The 22571-nt window shown below is 39.5% G+C and overlaps 1 protein-coding gene across 2 annotated transcripts in view; it reads left to right on the plus strand.

Moving 5' to 3' along the window:
* The window catches only part of gab2 (GRB2-associated binding protein 2), a 39873-nt gene extending 18630 nt beyond the window's left edge, over positions 1-21243 (plus strand). The window contains exons 3-10 of one of the 2 annotated variants that reach the window (XM_074680132.1): positions 12885-13113; positions 15992-16584; positions 17272-17369; positions 17550-17829; positions 17956-18046; positions 18197-18299; positions 18418-18537; positions 18627-21243. In XM_074680132.1, the coding sequence (XP_074536233.1) occupies positions 12885-13113; positions 15992-16584; positions 17272-17369; positions 17550-17829; positions 17956-18046; positions 18197-18299; positions 18418-18537; positions 18627-18770 (1658 nt within the window). In that variant the 3' untranslated portion in view covers positions 18771-21243. Of the gene's footprint in view, positions 1-12884; positions 13114-15991; positions 16585-17271; positions 17370-17549; positions 17830-17955; positions 18047-18196; positions 18300-18414; positions 18538-18626 lie in introns of both variants that reach the window. The other variant, XM_074680131.1, reaches the window with a different exon arrangement.
* Positions 21244-22571: the final 1328 nt, after the last annotated feature.

Genomic DNA, 22571 nt, shown 5'->3' on the forward strand with positions numbered 1-22571 from the left:
GGTGGAGGTCTATGCTCTCTGATTGCTTTTCTAGTTTGTATCTTAAGTGACATGCAAATATAACCAAAGCTTCAGAGTTAATATGATGCTTCTTTGTGATGATAGTTGTGTAACGAGTACAAAACAAAACACAAAAACACCTCCCCTTTATCCGTCTCCCACTGTGCTGTCTGGTGTTATTAAGAACAGCTTGCGTCTAAGTTTTTACAGAAATCCAGCAGCATGGCTCCCACCACACAGTATAATTAGCAATTGTATTATTTCTTTATTTGAGAGAGTGGATTAGAAACATTCTTGCCAAATAAATGGAAACACCGTCTGAGAGTTTATGGATTTTTCAGTCCGATTTCATTTGTTCAAAAAGAGTCTGATGTCAGCCTCTTGTACTCATGATCCTTATTTTGGATGACTGCCACTTTAAAGAAGCTACATAATCCATGCTGAGGAAACAAGTGATATCAAAGTTAATCCATTGCTGGCACCATGAAGCACCTTTAAGGCCAGACATGTGGATGATTTCTTTTTAATGCACCAGTTTTCTTCTCATGGCAAACTGTTTTAGTTTGGAACAAAGAAGAGCAGTTCTTTCTCCTTCAAGCCTTACATGAATTAGCAAGAGATCTCTTGCAATTCAGCTATAAAATCACTGTATGAAAGTAAATCCAGATGTTAAGATTGTAAAATAAACACCTCTTAAGTTCTCCCCTAACTAGCATGAAGTGAGATTTGTATCCGGTATTGTTGTCAGATGTTTTCTACGTTATGTGACCATAAAACTTCCTTAACAGTGAGTGCGATGGTAGTTGCTCTTTTAATCTAAGGGTTAAGTATCATAACTGCATCTCCAAATCTCTGAGCTAAATCTGTATAAATGCGAGTGTTTTATATTTCAGGAGAGTTTGTGATAAACTCAGATTCTCCCATAATGCTCTCTTGCTGTTGTCGTCCTGCCATCTGGCAGCTGTTGAACGTTAATCTTTGAGCACATGGTTGATCATCTGAAACATGCGATATATATCCAGGTGTGGAATCAAAAGCAGCTGTGGACGGTGAAATAATGCTTACATCACGAGGGGATCCTCCTGGTCTTAGTTTAGTAATGAGAAAGGTCCTCTTATGAAACTCACACTGCAGCCAGCAGCGGGGTGTGGCTGAGAAAGCGGGCGAGGGGAGTCAGAGGGTTTAGGTCATGACAGCTGCATTAGTGATTGCAGGCCCTGAAGTGTAAACATCACATCAGGCTTTTTCGGTCTTGTTTCTCTGTTTTCCCTGAAATGTTTAGTTCCTGTTTCTGAGAAGCATCGTTATACTGCTTGCTTTCTATGCGCTTTGAAATTCATTTTTCATACTCTATTTTTGGTGGCATATAACGATTTGAGTTTCTGAGCAACCCTCTGTCTACTCATGTGTTCTTTGAATAACCACTTACACCTCCTTCCAAGTAAAGTCTTGGTTCTCAGCACTATCAGCGCTGGAGGGTTGTAGCTTTTACAGAAACCTTCACAGATATTGATGAGTAATAAAAACTAAACTAACACTTTTGTTCAGTGTTTTTATTCTTTTGACAAGCATAGAAAGGGATGAATACCTCCCCAGTTCATTCAGCATTGAGTCATTTTTAAAAAGCTTTGGTTGTCGTCACTTGAAATTTCCTCGATGTCTGTGCTAAATTATGAGTAAAATTTCCTAGAGAGTGGTGTTCCAGATATAACTGTTAAAATGTTCTTCTACTCATCCACAGATTGTGTGTGCTCACTTTATGATAGGGCTAAACAATAAATCGAATTAAGACCAAAATCGCAATATGATATAATGCAATTTCCAAATCACGAAGGCTGCAATTAAAGCAACAAAGTTTGACCTGAAGGAAATACAGTGACTTGTTCTTATCCTTCCTCAAAACATGCAAAAGTCAGTCAGCTCTTTTTTTTTTTCCAGGTAAAAGCCTGTGAGCTACTAAGATCCACAATAGAATGACTGTGGCTGGCAGAGCCATTCCCTACAAAAGGGGATCAGGGCCACATAAAAAATAAATAAATAAAAAGTCCCAATTTTTTATTTATTACTTTTTTTTCCTAAAAAAAAGGAAAAATTCTAAGATCAAAGTCAGATTTATGTGAAAGAGGATAAGGGGATAAGGGCCACTGGGAAAAAAAGAGTTTTTTTTTTTTTGTTTTTTTTTTTAACTTTTTATTTTGCACACAAGAAAAAAACTAAGAATTCTGGGAAGAGGATAAGGGCCATTGGGAATATATATATATATATATATATATATATATATATTTTTTTTTTTTACTTTTTAGTTTGCGCACAAGAAAAAAAGTAAGAATTCTAAGATTAAAGTCAGAAACCTGAGATTTGGTTCCAAATTCTGTGGAAGAGGATAAGGGTTACTTTTTATTTTTTATACAAGGAAAAGGTAAGATCCTCTTCCACAGAATTCTGACTTAAATCTTAATTCTAAGATTTAAGTCAGAACTCTGTGGACGAGGATAAGAGCCACTGAAAAAAAAGTCCTTTTTTTATTTTACTTTTTATTTTTTATACAAGTCAAAAGTAAGAATTCCAAGATTTATGTCAGAATTTGAACATTTAAGTCAGAATTCTAAAATTTGGATGTTTTTCTTTCTTTTTTTTTCTTCTAGGGGCCGTAATCTTACACCCCTTGTTCAATTTGTTCTGTATAGTAAAAATTGCACAGGGAAGAATTGTTTGTATGTTAAAAGTATCCTTTCTTCTGTTGGTCATACTATAGAATGACTTAGTGCTTCTGTATAGTGAATAATGCACAACATAAATGTCCCCCCAGAAAATAGCGTGCTAAATCATTATCACAAAATTGGTCCAAAAAATCGCAAAAAGATTATTTTCCAAAATCGTTCAGCCTTACTTTGTGATTCTTTTCTTTTTATTGTGCGTCTGATTCGGAGCGCTCGATTAGGATCTTAAACAGACAAACATACAGACATCTCTAGATCAGTCAACACAGCACTTATCTTCCTTGTAAAACCAACTTCGCATGCCAGCGTTTTCACATCACCATCTCTTCCCTGGAATAAGCTGTTGACTTTTATGCAGATCCATCCCTCCTTTCCTGTGAATAACTCCTGCCTGCTTCCTGCTTTTAAAGTTGTTTTTGTGAGGCTGTGGGAATACAAACTTATCTCCTCTTAACTCTTTTCAGAAAAACCAGCGGACGGCCTGGTGAGATTTGAGGGAAGGATTTTGCAAAATGGGGAAATTTATAACTCTGCTGAAAAAATATGTTGTAGAAGAATGCTAAATCATTTTGTGGTTGGTCAAAGAGGCAGTTTTAGTAAACAAGACCCACTTTACATGAGGATTGGTTCTTTAAAATATTGAATCATTCAGGAAGCATGTGGATTTACATTGCTGTAATTGGAGCTATGTTAAAATTCGACCCATTCATTCAGAAATTTTGTAAATCATTGAAAAGACAGAGTACATTTTTGCATTTTGTAGCCATAACAAACTGATAAAAACAGCTATCATGTGTGAGAGAAGCTGAAAAGCTCATTTGTTTGATCTGCAAGTCTGTTGAACACTCTCTGAATCAGAAAACCTCCGAAAACATCTCCTATCTTGATTTCTGATCTCATGAATACACAGCGTTCTGGAGACTGGACCACAGCGTCACAGCAACAACATGTTAACTGTTGTTTAACACGCAGCAACATCATGAACTGATGCAGGATCTAGTAATTGTGGGTTCAGTGGTTATAGTTTGATGAAGCGACTCAGATATACAAATGTTATTTGGAACTAACAAATAATACCAGTTTATAAACACTCTTTAGTGGGGAAAATATTTTGCAGTTTTTTTTTCCTCCAGCTGCGTGTCTGGGCCCCTGTCACTGAACAAACTGGGAATTCCCTTTCTGAAAAAAACAAACTGGTTTAAAAAAAGCTCTGAGATGTTAGCTCTCACTGTGTAAACAATACAAACCCAAAGAGACAAAGAGAGAAGAAGAAACACAGTGTTTGGAATTCATTCTGATTGTTTTATGGTTCTCAGTGTTTGTGGTTGATCAGCTTCAATGCTAATGTGTGATAGCGTTGTTGGTAGCAGGTTGCGAGACGTACTGTTTGTGTCCCTCAGAGGATTTTGTTAAGCCTTCTCAGCATCAGTTCTATCATCACCTTGATCTGAACTTACCTTTTGTCTGTCAGTTGGCCTCTGCAGACAGAGGTCGGCCTTTTCTGCAGACTGTGAGGACGGTTGGACAAGGGCAGCACATGACAGCTGCTCAGAGTTACACAAAAACAGAAACAAAAACATCTCTCGCTCAGTTCCTCCTATCTCATTTCCTTATAGACTTAAACACGTGCACGTATACTTCAAATTGTATAAGTTACCACCTCCACCAAGGAGGTTATGATTTTGGGAGAGTTAGTCTGTGAACAACATAATTTAAAAAGTTACAAACGGATCTTGATGAAATTTTCAGGATAGTTTCAAAATGGGATAAGGAAGAAGTGATTACATTTTTGAGGTGATCGGGATCACCATCTGGATCCAGGACTTTTTTAAAGGATTCTCTATCAATGTCAGATAGGGCAATTTTCACCATATGTATACATAACTCAAAGATAAATGGCTGGATTGCTTTGCAAAACAATACAAGACAAGGTCAACATAATTTGTGACAGATGTAAAAGTACAATCCAAATCCTAGCAATATTCTGGATATTAAGATCTGGAATATGAAATGTGTACTGGGTCATCATAATTTTCAACACTGTCAGGTAACAAATTATTGTGCAAACCTGCAACTAACACCAAGTTTTAGCAGACAGTCTGCTAAAAAGGAGTATAACATTAAAGTCGGTGTTAAGTGTTGCGTGACAATCACAATATGCTTGGTAGAGGTCTGGGCTCTGAGTTTATATTCTATAAAAAAAAAAAAACTGCAAGATATTCCTCATAAAGCACTTTTGAATGTTTGTGAATGTGTTTTTGCAGTAGAAAGACATTTCTGTCAATCTTTTTACAGAGCTATCTGAATTTTAAGTTTTAGAAACATAAAGTAAATTACATTACTCTCAAGAAGAGTCTTTCTAACCAATCGTTGCACAGTATTTTCTGCAAGCTTAGCACAAGAACCAAGTAAAAACATCTTGTAAAGAGAGAAATCAATGTTCATGTATGGATATTTTTGGCTCCTTCATATGAACAGACTTTGAGTGTAAGACATATCATTTTACATGCACTATTAGACAAAAGTATAAACACACACTCCTGCTCCTCCTTGCCTTCTCATTCCCCAACACATGCCCGCCTGCCTTTTTCCCCCTCCCAAAGTGCCCTTCGTCTGCATTGATTTTTGTTGAAATAATGAGACTCCATGGCACGGGAAGGTCAGGTTTCTGCTTCCACAGAGCTGTTTGAGGACAGTTTGCTGTTGCTGCTCCTGCCTTGCATCCCACAATACCACTGGCAGCATCTTAGGCATCTCTGGAAACCAGAGACTTGAGGATAAATTGTGCATGTCAACAAAATCCCTGAAGGAAAAGGATGACACTGTCTGTCCAACAGAGAAAGAATCATGTTTGTTCAAGATAGTTGACTTTGTTGCTCTGTTTTTTTGTTGGACTTAGCGACTTAGCTCATCCAGTTAATGTTGGATATCTGCTGATTTCCAAACATTTTTCAGAGAGAAGCTGGTCAGCAAAGAGAAATTTACCAAGTCCTTGTAGCACCTCTGAGTTGTGTGTTTTTTAGCTTGTTGATGGGTGTTAGTGCTGTTGTTATCAGATACTGATGGCTGGGTGTGTGGCGTGTGTCTGCAGCCAGGGAGACCCACCCCCAAGCACAATCTAATGAATGGAACATCATCTCGTCAATCATGGGCTTTGTTCTGCTCCCTCCCAGCTGTTTGAACTCCGAGACGAGGATCATCTCAACTGAGGGATGAGGTTTTTACTTGTCAGCAGTCACTTTTTTTTTTTTTGTTCGCTCTTTTGCATGACAGCTCCCACTCTGTTTTGTTTTTCCTGCTCTTCGTTTTGTCTGTTCCCCTGGCTGTCCCTTGGAAAAAAAATGAAGTCAGTATTGTTTTTCAGAGAGATGGAAAAAGAGAATAACTACTAAATCAGCGTTTCCAGCAGCAGCCTCAGCAGCTTTTGTTGTAGGGCGTTGAAGACATGTTTGATTTCTTTTTAAGAAAATCTTTGAGAGGGTTGACATTAAACCCTTGATTTGTTGAAAACAGTCTCAGTATATTTAAAGTGTTTGGATATTAAATAAAAGGGTCCCTACCTTCCTGTGTCTCATTAAGGATACCTGCTGTAAAACAATAAAATCTGCCGTTGAACAGATATTAAATTAAATATTGAATCTCCTCCAACTTCCTTATTTGTGAATTTTTACTCAGTGTGAAACCCAGCATCACCGACAGTGGTTAAAAAAAAACTCTCTTTTTCTCTCCTTCTCTCTATGAGAAGTTTTGATTTTGTTATTTTTCCTTGTTCCAAAGAAATGTTGGTTAAACCATAACTGGTGTTAGTAACACATAAACCTGCCTCAAAGAGGAAGGAATTCAATAAATGAAACAAATAAATGGCGTAAGAGTAGTTGTGTAATGCTGCAAAAAAAATTAATCTTTGCATAAATTCAGACACAGCAGTAGAGAAAAAGTTCAGTCTTGGTCAATTTTTTTGTCATCAAATTCACTCTTCAACATTGACCTTTGTCTCTTTGTTTTCCCTTTATACCAGAACCTTGTTCATCCTTAACCCTCTATAGAACCTGCTTGTCTCTTGGCAGCATACCCATTTTTGGCCTTCAACATCTGTTTACTGAGAGTAAAGCTTACATAGTAGGGTGTTTACATCTACCTCTTATCAAAGATGTGGAATAAAATCAGCTTTCTGTCCTGCTGATTTGTTTCCTTCTTCTTAGTTAGTTAACCTTTATTCAACCAGGAAAAGACTCATTGAGATTAAAAATCTTTTTTTTCCAAGAGTGTCCTGGCCAAGATAGTAGCAGCAGGACAGTTACATTTTTACCACAGACATAAATACACATAATACACGACACTGTTTGCAAAGTTTCAAGATTTTTTTTTGCCTAGGTCAGTCCTGACCCGGGGAACAGACAGTAAAATAAGATCCTGTGATCGAAGACCATGAGTTCCTGCTCTTTTCTGTTCAAAATAAGTGGGGAGATAGGGTGGAAGCAGACCTAAATACACTTATGAATGAAGAGATACCAATTTTTTAGTCTGTGTGACGACAGGGAAGACCACCCTACATGAGAGCCGGGCATTGGAGTAAATGCTTTAAAACCTGTGATGAACCCCATGATGCACAGTATCCAAAGCATGCAAGCTTTGAGCAGAGGTGTGCATAGTTACTACTGCCATGCTAGTAACAGGGAAACCTTCCAATGTATGTAAATGCAGAACTGGTTTTATTTGTTGTTATATACAGATTTTGAGCATGACTTAATGTCCACAGTACATGAAAGTGAAGCACATAGAGCTTTATTTATGAGGAGATCCCTGCTGCATCATGTTACACTTAACCTTAAAAATATAAACAAAACTGCTGAGTATATCTATCTGAAACTCCAGTCTGCAAGTCTGTGATGTTAAGGGTTTATCAACCTACATAAGTACAAAGTTAAAGCTTTTAAAAAAGCTTTTCTTTAACTGCCACAAAGAAAAAAAACAACTGGTCTGAATTTAAGAAGGTTGGAGGTCGTTGTGTCTGCATGGTACAGTTACACAATCTGAGACAGAGCATTGCTCAATCACTACAGACTACACTGTTGAGGGCATACATAAGTGTCACCCTCTCAGCTCATCATGATTTCTCTGTGTAGCCTCATGAAGTGTGTACTCATGCTGTAATGCTCGGTACAGTCAGAGTCAATTTTTCATCCTAATCAAGTCTTGCATTTTTCTAATGAGGAAGAGAAAAGGAAGCCAACACTCCTCTGCAAACTGTCTCCATGCTTCATGTGTCCACCCTGCTGTTGCACAGCACCAGTATTTATCCATCCTTCCCTGCAGAAATGAGCTCAGAGCATTCAAATGAACTGTTTTTGAAAAATTCTGTAATTCATAGCCCTCAACGAGCCGTAGCCTTCGGTATGATTGATCAGTGCAGTGTTTTGAGACAAATTGATGTGTTGTCGGTGGGCGGTGCTCACATGATGCTGTTGAGCGGGCAGGCACACAGGAGTAATGTGATCAGGGAAAGCTCCTGTGTGTCTGCTCTGCTCATTCTGACTGACTTTAAAGGGACCGTCGAAAACAACCATGTCACTTTGATCACTTCAGATGAAGTAGCAAAGGTTGGGCGCCATTTTCCCTTCTTTTGTTGAGTACACTGCAAAATAAATAAAAATCTTATCAAGTGTTTTTGTCATATCTTACGTAAAAATTGTCTTATTACACTTGATATGAGCAACATTCATCTTTTCTGTCTGGAAAAATGTCTTGTTTCAAGTTATTCAAAGACAAAAACAAGGTCTAAATTGCTTAAAACAATAAGAAAATCTGCCAATGGAACAAGAAAAAATTGCTAGAAAATTTCCTTGACACTAGAATAATGTCTCAATTCAAGTAACTTCTCTTGTTCCATTGGCAGATTTTTTTTTATTGTTACAAGCAATTCAGACCTAATTTTTGTCTTTAAATAACTTGAAACAACACATTTTTCTGGACTGGTCAGGTGAGCTTAGCTCATTTTAAGAATAAAATGACATTTTCTACTTAAATAAGACAAAAGCACTTGATAATATTTCATTTTTTTGCAGTAGCTTGCTTTTTTTTAGTGATGACAAGACCCCTCTGTGGCTCCCAACCCATCTCTGCTGCTGCAGTTGTCTTCTTCATCCATTTATGTCATTCATGAGAAAAGCTCCCAACCCCCTGCTAACCACACATGCAAATGGACCCCACTATGTGGCCTCCTGGGACACAGTGTGGCTTAAGAGAGCTGCTGGACAAAAGATCCACGCAGGTCAATAACGCAACTATATACTCAGAATCGGCTGTGAAATTAAAAAAGCTGATTCAGGTTGACTCACACTGAGAGAGCAGGTGGAAGCCCTTTTCAAGGACACTTTGACAGGACCCATGAGGGTATCAAACTTATTGCCTGACCTTTTTGTGACAAGTTGGCCTTCAGCACCAACAGGCCACCCTGCAGAGCTCTGACATATCTGAGTTAATATGCTGCTCTCATCGTTGCTGTCACCCCAGAGGCTATATTTTGAAGTGCAATCTCATATGGAGCCATTAAGGAGATTGCATTTTTCTTCCTGGGAGGACATCATGTATCTCTATATGATAATTTGAAGGAATATTTAACAGGTGATTGCAACTTTTTCTTCTTTTTTAGTTTACCTTTGCAGGTTTTTAGCCTTTATTATGTTTTTGGGAGAGGTTGTTTGTCTGTGAACAACATAACTCAAAAAGTAACAAACAGATCTTGATGAAATTTTCAGGAAATGTCCAACATGGGATAAGAAGGGAGTGATAACATTTTGGAGGTGATCCAGGTCACCGTCTAGATCCCGGACTTTTTTAAAGGATTCTTTATCATTAGGAGATAGGGCTGTTTTCACCAAATGTGTTAATAACTCCATGATTAATGGTCAGATCCAGGATCTAGATCCTGACAATATTCTGGATACTAAGATCCAGAATCAGTCATCATAATTTTCAACAGGTAACAAATTATCATACAAACCCGCAACTAACACCAATTTGTAGTAGACAGTCTGCTGAAAGAGAGTATAACATTAAAGTAGGACTTCAGTGTTGCGTGACAATCACAATATGCTTGGCGGAATCTGCGCTCGGAGTGCTTTTCTAGTTCAGATAGGAAAGGGTTTGCAGGTTGGATTCAAACCACAGCTGCTTTCTTAAGAACAGAAACTCAACCTCGAGGTCATGACAGCCCCCAATGATTACGAAATTTCAGACTTCCTCTTTTTCATGCTACCATCACTTAGCATTTCAATAGGTCAGTAATATACTCTATTTTTACATCCTATTTCAGATTAGATTATCATATGTTCTTGTCTAATTCTGGCCGGACTGAGAGGAAATGAGCACCCCACAAAGATGTTCTTGTCCTTAGTGATCCTGCAGGGTTCTAATTTTGGCCCCGTGAGACCAGCAGCCGGCTTCTATTAGATTACAGCCACAGAGCAGATGAGACAGTAGGTGATGTATTATGGAGCGTAATTGGAAAATTGCTCATGAACTTAGGAGCTCTTTGACCCAGAATATAGCCACATGTCATTCACCACCCTCCCAAAAAAGAAGCTCTTAAAATCTGGTGTTTGTTTCAAGCTGAGGAATGTTGTGGGAAGAACTCTTCGTTCCTCTTTGATGTAGAAGTGTTTCTGGTAATAAAATCTGGCACATACTCATGACCTGGGATCAGCCTTTGTTTCAGCTGTGTCAGTCCTTCCAGTTTGATGACTTCTCTTTTTGAGATTATTAAGTTAAATTAATGTTTTCTTGCTTTACTTTGACAGCCACAGTACATTAGCTCATGGAGGGACTCAAAGCACCTAGGAGGGAAAATACCAGTGTTTTTATTTTCTGTGTTGTGGTCCTTCTGACTTGATGGAATTGCCTCCCAATGGCAACATACATCAGTAGATCCATTAGTGTCAGTGATGAGCCATGCGGGCTATTCCATCAGCAGTCCAGACCAGTCGTCTTTCTTCTCGCTCTGATTCTGACGGTCATGTGCTGGAAAAAGAAAATCCTAGGTAGGGCACACAGACAAACAAGCACATGAAAAACCTGCTTGATTGTACTCTAATTTAATTTTTTGTTTTTGTGTTTTCTGCATTAAAGTCAGTATTTAAATCCTGCATGTGTTTTTCCATGCATCTCTGTCCTCTGGCAGGGGGGTGGGACTGTCTTTCTACAACAAATCAATATATCTACCCATGTTAGTGGGCCTAGTACTCACCGCACTGGATGAAAGCTTTTACAAAGCTTTTTGTGGAGACAGGAGATGATGCCTAACCAGCCTAGGGAGAGTGGAATCACTCAGAACAATGCTGTAATTGAGGATTGTTGGGGGGGAGTCCCTGCCTGTGTGGCTCTGGGTCTGGTGGTGTTTCACTGATGTCCACTGGCCTGTAGACCCCACAGCAGAGGCCTTTTCCCCCTCAGGCATGGATGTGACCTCATTCAGCTAACTGTGATCCAGAACCCACCCCTCCACCATCCCATCCCACACTCACTCACACACACACATGCTCACACACCACACTTGTGTGAGTTCTGTTTTTCTCAGTGGCTGTGGTCCCTCTGTATGGTCAGATCACATCGTGACTCACAGAGCATTGCCCTTTTCTTAAAGGGCGGTTTGACCCACAGCGTGCTTTGTAAAGGTCTGAGAGAAGAGAGGAATGGTAAAGAAGAGGAGGAATACAAGAGAACAGAGGAAAATACTGTTCAGAAATGATTCAGATCAGTGTTAAATTGTAGATTCATAGATAGATGAGTTGACAAAATATTACACACTGCAAAAAACTGACATCTTATCAAGTGTTTTTGTCTTATTCTCAATAGAAAATGTCTTTTTAGACTTAATATGAGCCACATTCACCTGACCAGTCCAGAAAAATCTCTTATTTCAAGTTATTGAAGACAAAAATGAGGTTTGAGTTTCATCTAACAATAATAATCTGCCGATGGAACAAGAGAAGTGATACTTGTGTTAAGAAATTATTCTAGTTTCAAGAAAACTTTTGAGCAAAATTTTCTTTTTCCATTGGCAGATTTTTCTTTTGTCTTAGAAAAACTTGAAACAAGACTTTTTTTCTGGACTGACCACTTGAATGTGGCTCATATAGAGTATAATAAGACAGTTTTTACTTAAAATAAGACAAAATCACCAGATAAGATTTCAGATTTTTGCAGCGCAGTTTTTGAATCTTTTAATTCTCAGAAATAAATCCTACATTTATCAGAACTTCTAAAAGAAAAAGAAGAAGATGTTTAATCATTATTTCTTGTCTTAAAAATTTGAATCTTTCACTGTAATCTTTTATTTTTGTCTCCTTTATTTTGACTTCTTGATCATTTCTTTCTTAGAAGCCTTTCTGATCAGTGAAATTTAATTTTCAATCCTGGTAAATAACCACGCTAGAGCAGATTTTTGAATTCACTTTCCAGTGTGTGAGAGCTACTACTATCAGTACTATCAGATGATTGGTGGTGTTTTTTTCCTTCCCTCCATCAGCTGTTGCACACAGCACCATGGGTCGATGGATCAGTGGGCCGCCTACTCTCTACTCCCACATCTCAGTGTGCACCTCCTCATTTTGGCACCCCTGCCTGTTCTATTTGCAGCATTCCTATCTCAAATTTGTGTTTTCTTTGTGGCCTTTCAAGGCAGATATCAGAGATGTCACACAGAAGCTAGAATATTGCAAGACTCTGTTCTACATTGTGTCTATCTGTGCCAAACAATGGGCACCTTAATAAAATCAAACAATGCACATCGACCCTGGTCAAAACAAATAACGTGTCATGTGCTGCTGAACCACTCACAGTCTGCAGCCAAAAAAAGGCGGAGGGATACTGTTTTCTCTCCTCCCTGGATACAGATTCCTCTTCTCTATTGATTAGATAGCAGTCTGAGAGCCACTGAATACAAGACTCCCTGCAAGGCAAGGTCATGTTAAAGCTTAAACCCTCGAATGAATCACAAAGTGACCTCTGACTCGAAGGATTTGACGACAAAAAGAGCAGCTTCTTTTGCATAGTGATGCATAGCATGACCAAAGTGCAAAAATCTGTTAAATAACAACCCAGAGATGGTTTTGCAAAGTAAATGCAGCTTAAACAATCAATAACTCTAATTTCTCCTGTCCGCAGATGGCAGGTTGCACCATATGCCTCGTTCTGTAGGAGCAGATGTCCCCGGCTCAATGGCTCCTCTGACCGGAGAACGCAAGTCCTCTGCCCCCATCCACTCCAGCCAGCCGGTCCTCTTCACCTTTGATGTGCCTGTACGCCACTCACACCACGGCTCGCTTTCCAACAGCGCACCCCAGGACTACCTCCTCCTTCACCAGTGCATGAGCAGGAAGACGGAGAGTGCACGGTAAGGGTCGCGACCCTCTGGCGTCCTGTGTCAGTTTCCTGTTGTCTGTTAATGCAGGTCAACATACAGGTTTACGGCGCTTCCTTAGTTTAGAGGCCCCGAAGGGTTCGAACTACTGTTGGGGGAGAGATTATCTGTTTGTGTTTGTCTGTGTTCTTCTGTGAATGACAGGCATTCATAAAGAAATGTATTTTTAACTGGTCTGATAGCTAAATGCCAATAAGTACTAAATCACTAAAGTGGACGCAACTGAAAACAGGATTGGGTATTTCTTAGGGGTGGGAGAAAAATTCAAAAACCAATACATTGGGAACCTTTTGTTTGACAATATCAAATTGGGATTCTTTGTCAAAAAAATTTATCATTTTTTCAACTTCAGATTCTTCATTTCAGTCTTTGTTTATTAACTGGATTGGAAAAAAGTGACAACTTTTCTCGAGCAGAGGGTGAAATGTTTCTCCCTGACTCATGTGATGTGCATTTCATGGGAAAATATGGCTCCTCATATAGTCTTTAGACATTATCATTATCATCATTAGGGATGCACGATATATTGATATCAATATCGGTATCGCTATCGGCTGATGTGTAAAAGTCGACCAAGTTCAGGGCATCTTGAACAATCTTTCAAGACCTGAATAATATTGTTTTCTATGACTATGTTAACACTTTGTAAATCCTCTTCCTGTTTTTCTGTCCAAAAACAGACAAAATGTACTTTTTTCGATCGTGTTTATCTCGGGCTTTCCATCCTTTGATCCTCTCCATGGTTGTCTTTTCTCACCATCGTACTGCTCTTTTTCCGCCCATAGTGCAAAAAACTGAAATCTTATCAAGTGTTTTTGTCTTATTTTAAGTAAAAATTGTCTTGTTATACTTGATATGAGCCACATTGGCCTGACCAGTCCAAAAAAATGTCCTGTTTCAAGTTGTTTAAAGACAAAAATAAAGTCAGAATTGCTTGTAACAAGTAAAAAATTCTGCCAAAGGAACAAGGAAAATTTGCTTGAAACTAGAATAATGTCCTAATACAGGTAACTTTTCTCTTGTTCCACTGGCAGATTTTTTTTACTCACTTTTTTAAGAACTTCAGACCTCATTTTTCTCTTTAAATAACTTAAAACCAGACATTTTTCAGGTGAATGTGGCTCACATTAAGTCTAAAAAGAAATTTTCTCCTGAAAATAAGACAAAAACACTTGATAAGATTTCAGTTTTTTGTCTTATGTTCAACGCAACAACAATATTAATATTGGATAATGGTATCGGCCAAATTTTCATATCGGGCATCCCTAATCATCATTAAACTCTTGTACACAGTCTGGTGCTAAAAAAGCAAACTAAAAATCACAAAAATCGTCATCGAAGAATTGCAATTTGAGTAGAAACAAAAATTGTAAAAGAATTGAATCATGATAATAGCATATTGTCTCAGCCCTAGTATTTCTAAATGTGGCAAATGAAATATATGACGACTGAAATTAAAAACTCCTTTTAGATGATATATATGAAGTAAGTGAAGATCAGGAGATGCTACCATTTGTTTGGCATGCTTATCTTAGTAGTATGCCAAGCAGGAGAACACATGAACCAAGTTTTACATTATCTAGGAGATTCTATTAACATTCACCTCGCCTAACGCTGCCTTTGTACCTGCTTATAAGAATCAAAAGGCAGCTTTAATAATGATGGCATTCAGCAGATAGCTGGCCCAGTAGATGATCAATGAGGGTGAGGCTGCAATCCATCACTCCTATAGGTTTAGACTCACCCAGAGTAGAAGTGCCCTCTCAGCCACACGATTTGCACATAAATCTGCTGTGCTGGACCCCTGTGAAACCCAGGAAATCAAACCTCACAATCCATCTCATCAGCTTTATGCAGATATGTCTGTCACTCCCTCACTAGATTCTGCCTGGTGGGTCTGCTAATTAAGACAGGCATCTGGTGATGGAGAATGATTCATGTCAGGATAAACTCCACTGGTCTGATGACCAAATGCATAAATTAATCAGTGCAAAAAGCCCCCATGCAGCCACAAAGATCGAGAGGAGGGTGATTAACAAAATATTGATCAATGATTGAAAACCTTATGAGACAGAAAAGAATAATGAAACACACTCTGCTGTTTGACATGAAAAAGAAATGTGAGCGAAATGTTAGAGTCAATGTTAATTCTATTACTTTGATGCATCACTCAGATCTTAACATTTATAATCAAGATTGAACACAACTATTAGAAAAGTGCAGTGTAGCTTAGATGTGAGCAAAGATTAGCACAGACGTTAAGAAACGACTCATTGGCGATGTCATATCTCCGCATTGGCTGACTTAGCCAGGCCATTGGTCAGCTAACTGGGCAGAAATGTCTGCGATGAAGGGTTAGCACTCAAGGTCAAGCTCAGCAAAGGAGCTGGAATAAATGAGGCACATCCCCAGGGTGTCTAACCAAGGCTGAGTAACTCTGGGAAAGTTGTGGCGTTATCTCATTTGCATGGATTTCCTCTCCCTATGAACGTGCTGTAAAAATGTAAACAAACCGGATTTTCAAGGAAAGTATGATCGTGCCATAAAGAATTTACATGCTGTAACTCATGGGCTCCAAGGCTTGGATGCTGAGGTGTGTTTTTTCTTTTTTTATGAGCCACATGACCTACAGAGCTGGAGATTCCTCTGAGGTGTTACAGTGCCATCTAGTGGCTGTTTAGGTTATTACATTGACATGTGCACTAAAGGCTGTTGTAGATGGTTTCAGTCGTTTTTCCATTATTTTCAATCATGAGACAAATTCCTGTCCTTTGGGAGGCATTAACGTTTTAAAGAAAATGATAAAAGAAAACCTGCTGTGTTTATTTATGTGTCTTTGTTTATTTTGCAGGAGTGCCAGTTTTTCCCAGGCGTCACGAAGCAATCTGTTTATGGGCAGCGACTCTGCAGTGCAAAAACTCACACATGGCTTTTCCCACTGTCTGAATGGCATGGGTGCTCAGCTGCATGGTTTCTACAGCCTGCCTAAGCCAGGAAAACACCAGTCCCCCCTGCACGATGACTCCCCCCAGGAGGCCTGTTACGTGCTGCCGCGGGGATTCAGCTCTGAGGCGCCTGCTCACAGTGGCCTATGTGATCCCGAGCTGGAAAATGAAGAGGTTTACACCTTCAAAACGCCGTGCAACACCCTCGCCACCATGCACAACAACGAGCGCCCAACTGACAATTATGACCTTCCTACGCCGCCTGGCTCCTTCTACCAGATACCCCGGACGTTTGATAAGAATCATAATGCTTTGACACCCTCCAGCTCTGAGTCCTCCTGTGCTCCCCCTCCAAGGCCCCCCAAACCCAGCCAGGGGTCAGAGAGCCAGTGGGGGAGTCCACAGTCAGTAGGGAGCCAGAATGGAGATGTGACAGCGGTGTCGGTTATCCCTCGTAGGAATACTCTCCCTGCTGTTGAGAACATTAGGCTGCATCGAGGTACGCTGCCTGCATTCAGAGCTTCGTCTAGTTTTCTGACATGTTTCTCCTGAATGCTGCTTTTCTTGGTAAAACCTCAGTTGCCTCATACAGAGCTTCTGAAATCTACCTGTTTCCTGTTTTCAGAAGCTAGTCTGACTCGATCTCTGTGTTCTTCTGTGGTGTGGCTGCGAGTTTTTGCTTCCTGCTCTCCCCACTTTCTTCACATGTACTCCTCCTCTGTGTCTTATTTCACCGATTTACCACAAGCAGCTAACAGACTAGTGTGGCTGACACTGTTCTGTTGGAGATGCAAATAAAATTCAGGCTTAACTGTTTTTTTTTTCTGCACGTCCTCTTATTATACTCTGAGCTGCCAAGCTCAGGCTCAGGTCTCATATAGCCTGAAACAACAATTGACCTGTGGCCCTTGTTAGTAAGGCTGCAGGCTGTTCACACACCTGCTCGGCAGAGTCTAATTATAACCTGCTGAAGTATTTAATGATATAAAAAATGCATTGTGAGTTTTTTTTTTACTGAAAACAAGATTTTACTACATTTTTATTTAAATCAGCCTCTATTGAAATTATCGTTGCATAATGTGTATTTGACCCCTTGAGGTTAGACTTTGTATTGCTTTGCACTTTTCTACCTTTTGGAGTTCTTGCCAGTGTTAAATATCGATTTTTCTCCTGTCTCTCTTCACAGGCTCCTCCTTTGAAACGAACAGCCATCACCGTCCCATCCATTTCAATAACTCAGGCCAGTCTGTGGAGTCTGTCAATGACGGGTTCAGCTCCTACCTGGTGAGTCATGCTCTCCTTTAGCTGCACTCCATCTGCAGACACAAAGTGTTAGGTCACGAACTGCAGGGGTAGAAAACGCTACTGTACTATATTTACTCCAACTGAGTGCTGCAGTTTTCCTGAAATATTGAGCCCAGAGAGTTTAAGACAGTCATGTGCCCCTGTGTCTCCTCACATCAGAGAACCAAAACCCCTCTGACACGGTCAGACAGCGGCAACTCCGATGACAACTATGTGCCGATGAATCCTGGCTCCTCGCCACTGAGCGCTGCCCAGGCTGACAGTCCTAAGAATATCTACATCCCAATGAGCCCTGGGCCACATCACTTTGATTTCCCAGGATTCTCTGCAACATTACCTGCCCGCAAGGGGAGCAGCGCCTCCCTGTGTCACCGGCCCAGCCGTCTCAGTGATGTCACACCACCACCTATCAACCGTAACCTCAAACCTAACAGGAAATGTGAGTTATTAACAGCAGATCTTTGTCACAGGTTGTTGTGTCTTCAGATGTGGAGCTCACATACTTAATTGTTTGTCCAGAAGGAGTGTTTCTTGTTGACAGTGATTGATATGTTGTGTTTAACAGCGAAGCCAACACCTCTTGATCTGAAGAATAATGGGATCATTGATGAGCTGCCATTTAAGAGCCCGGTCACTATGTCCTGGACACGACCCATGTGAGTCACATATCAGTCATTAAAGCTGGGTTATTCAGGGTCACTTCCACACACATCAACACAGGCATGCACAGTTTGATGATCCTATGCTTTACTACTGCCTGATATCAGAGGTTAGCAGCACTCATGGTCCTGTTCACTTTCCTCCAGGGCTGCTATGAACTCCATGTCCTCCCAGCCTTGTCGACCTATCTCTACACAAAGCATCACCAGCACTGACTCTGCAGACAGTGAGGAGAATTATGTGGCTATGGTGAGTCCTAACAGCTGGAAGAGAGATCAGGAGAGCATACATTGTGTTTGTTTAAATGATCCAATTGTTTGCTTCCCACACTGTGTGAATGAAACCTCCCTTCTGTCCTTAATAGCAGAACCCAGCGTCTACCTCCCCAGCCGTGAGTGGCACCAGCAGCCCAGCCCCTAGGAAGTGTGGCAACGTGGACTACCTAGCATTGGACTTCCAACCGGGGTCACCCAGTCCACACAGAAAAGTATACCAATGATTTCACAGAGTCTGATTGAAAAAATATTTGTCCCCTGAGGTCAGAATCTCACTCTTACCTCTCTTATCCTCTCACAGCCTTCTACATCCTCTGTGACCTCCGATGAGAAGGTTGATTACGTGCAAGTTGACAAGGAGAAGACCCAGGCTCTGCAGAGCACCATGCAGGAGTGGACTGATGTGCGGCAGTCTGCTGAACCTGCAAAGGGAGTCAAGTCCTGACACTGAGCTGTTCAAAGCGTGAAACTAAAAGAGAAAACAAATGACACTGTTAAGTGAAGCATCTCTGGTTTCTATCATTACTATGATTACTGGTTGGCCTTGGTTTAGATTGACAAAATTGGACACAAAGCCATAAACTATCCTATGCCTGTTCTTGTATGCAGTCTGGTGCTAACATGCAGAATATCAGGCAAAAAGGGTGAAGTGCTGAAGCTCTTCATCCAGACTGTTATAGCATTAATGGAAATTTGATCAATTCCTGATGCGTTTGAAAATATCATCTTTACTCATCATTCCATTCTTTAGAAAAAAAAAAACAAGTGTTTTGTGAAAGCCGTCTGATTCAGCCCCCTAACAATTACACATTTTGTGCATCTAGCAAGTAATTTGCTGCCTTGCTGCCGCTGAAAAGAGAAGCAGGGACTAACTGGTCGATAACCATATTAATAAACTGTAAGAGTACGCTTACTGGTCTCAGGACTGCCAAGATGCACTCCAATTTTGGCATGCAGGCAGACTCTCTCTTTCACTCCAATCTGTCATTTGTGCTGAGTCGAGCAAAAGCAGTGAAGAGATTATTTTCACTGCAGGCAATAATTTCAGCTTAGCAGTGCATGTCTGGTGAGAGAAGGGGGAAGGGTAGGGGGGATGCTGCCTTACAAATATATAAAGACCCATGTCAGAGCCCTAATGATTACTGCACACGGCTGTTGCCACGATTTCAATTAAGTCCAAATGATTTTAAACAATGTGTGGCCAATGATTTTAGTGTAGGTACAAAGTCGGCAACGTCCAAACGTTGAAAATGAAGTAAAGAAGATAAGTAACGTCTTGTTTTCTTTGGAGATCTGACTGTAGTGGTCAATTCATTTCAGGTTATATCTTAATACATTTCATTGTAAATGTGCACTGACCAAGAAAACAGAGCTGGGAAACAAAATGAAGCAGGAGGCGTCTTTTCCAAGGAGTTGTTTCCCTGCCTCTGTTTTCTCTTTTTATCCCCCAGAGACCGTAAAAACAAGCTAAGTAGGAGCAGAATAACATATTTATGTTTTCTGGAACTCAACCGTTCGCTGATGTATGTCTTTGGTCTTTGAGATGCCACACACTACACAAAGTCTCTGATGAGTTTCCTGTATGTAAATTATTAATAGAGTGACATATTCGCAGCGCATTTTGTTGAATGTTAAGGATTAAATGCACTCGTGAAAGACAAAAAGTGCACGGCAGTGATGTAAAATTGTACTTTCTTGCAAAGGCCAACCGCCACTATGAAGATATACCAGTGATCGTTATCACTTCAACTGATTTAGGATGGATTTATTTCTGATTTCCTAAAGTCTCTGTTGTTTGATTTGCCTTATCTTTTCATTTCAGACGAGGTGTTAACTCTGCCTTGATGCAAGAGCCATATTGTATTTAGGAAAACTGATTGATCAGTTTCTAGTTCAACTTAAGTCCAGTATTTCATTGTGGGCTGGAACCACTGAAGGGTGAATCCTTTTGATCTTAATATGAATAACGTGGCCACGCAGTGCTAGATGGTATTATTGATTATTTCATTGAGATTAACTTTTAAATGTTTTTCTACCATTTTTACTGTTTTTGTATTCTTTTTATCATTATTTTCTACTGATAGGCGTAAGCACGGAAAAATGTACAAGGGTCAGGTCGGACTAAATTAAGCTAAATTTTTTACAGCGTGTGTTTTGTTTCTGTTTAAATTTCCAGATTGACTATTAAGATCCATTCATGAAATGGGAAAGCTGGCAGTTTGAGTTGCACTGGTTAAGCCCCCCCGGGTTGGACTGTGATTCACAAAGAGTGAAAGAGGAAAGGAAAGACTGAAAAAAAAAGCCTGTCTCCCTGTCAGTTAGCGAAATGAAATGGATGTGTAATTTATTATCTAGAGAGACCCGCTGTAAGCAGACGAGCTGTGTATGTGTTGTGGTAGATTGTGAGTTTTAGTATGTTAAATGACAGCCTGACTGGGTGAGATTGAAAACACTGCTCAGATCTACTGTCAGACTGTCACTGGGTTGACGTACTGTTCTAGTAGATATCATTTTTTTTATACCACTGATAATGCTACTACTGTAAAGCATTTGCAGATTGCTTGTGTGTTAATTTATTAATTTATTGTGCGTTTTGAAGTTGATAATTGTTGAAAGGAAAAAAACAAAAAGCAAACAAGGAAGCCTTCTCTCTACTAACATTGATGTATGCAAACTGTCTTGATTTTGTGGAGCAATATTCCAAAAGATGCCAGTGTGATGGTAATGTGGTACAGTTCATTTGGGATACACAAGAAGACAATACTTTGTTATTCCTGTATAATGGTAGACTAAAACTGTGGACATAAAATAAATCAAGAAGTGAAAAACTGGTGTAAAGGCGCCTCTTTGAATGTGGTCTCAGACACTGTTTTCTTACAGCCATGATAACAATACCCCTCCCTCAACCACACATTCTTAATTGATGCTGTAATGCTCTGCAGTTACACGTCTGCTGCCCTCTGTTGTGTGGGACAGAATCTGCATCCACTGGAACAGATGGAAGATAATTTGCTGTTTTTTAATAAAACTTAAAAAAAAAAATGATTTAAAAAAAACAAACAAAATAAAGTACACGTGCAAGTAACACTAGATTTAAGTTTTTTTTTTATAACCATTTCAAAGGATGGAAATTGCACTCGCATTTTATTCAATATATCATGAGCAATATACAGAATCCATTTGAAAAAAAAATGCTTTCCTTGAAAATTTGAACTTTATGATGAAGTACCATGAATAAGATTGTGGAGCATAATTTACAGTAATGAGCGATAAGTAATTTCCCAATACAGGAAACAAAAACAAATTGTTGGCCAAAACGTCTGAGTCAACCTAACCTTTAAAAACAGATGTGTTGACTAACTGCTCCCAGGAAGGCAGCTTAAAAATCAGATGAGTAATGCAAGGAATATTCCTTTAATCCCACTCTTGCACACTGACCTAATTTCTCAGGATACCAGTGACACCGTGTCACCAAAGGTCAGGACTGGGCCTCATTAGCTGGTCCTTGATGGCTTCAGGCAGCAAAGAGCAACCAGAAGAGTTTCTATACTGGTATCAAGTTCTGCGCTACTTCCTGAGCGTTTTCAGCATGCTACAACTCCCTGTTTCTGAAAAAAACTGCATCTTTTCTCTTAATGGCTGTGTGATTGCCTATTAAACCATCACATTGCCTCGATTTTCTCCAACTCTTCAGGTGTTATGAACAACAAATTGCATCAGCAGTGAAATGCTGCGTCAGACAGATATCAATTTGAAGAGAGGCCTTGAGAGAGCTTGTGGTTGCAGATTTCAGCTACTACATCATCAGCTCCAGAGAATAGTAAACTCAGAAACATACTTTTTCACCTCATGGACCTCTTAGACTGATGGATTTATCTGGACTAAAATATCATCATGTCTGTTTCAGAATGTGAGCTAAAATGGATGTGTGTGTTGTTTGATTTTATTTTCTTTTAAAATGATTCATGTTGTACTACAGCTCAAAGAAAGCTGTGGTTGGGTAGATTTTAGATACATTTTAAGATATGATTAAAATAGAATAACATTTTTTAAAGTCCAGAATGGAAGTTTATTTTGCTGCAGCTTTGCACCGCAGCAGGAAATTAGCAATAATAATAATAATAATAATAATAATAATAATAATAATAATAATAATAATAATAATCATAATCATAATAATCGTAATAATAATAATAATTATAATAATAATAATTTAATAAAACAGAATAAACTTAATTAGAATGGA

This window comes from Halichoeres trimaculatus, unplaced genomic scaffold, assembly GCF_033239565.1.
Source record: "Halichoeres trimaculatus isolate MK-OKI-2021-1 unplaced genomic scaffold, fHalTri1.1 fHalTri1_scaffold_9, whole genome shotgun sequence".
Lineage (NCBI taxonomy): Eukaryota > Metazoa > Chordata > Actinopteri > Labriformes > Labridae > Halichoeres > Halichoeres trimaculatus.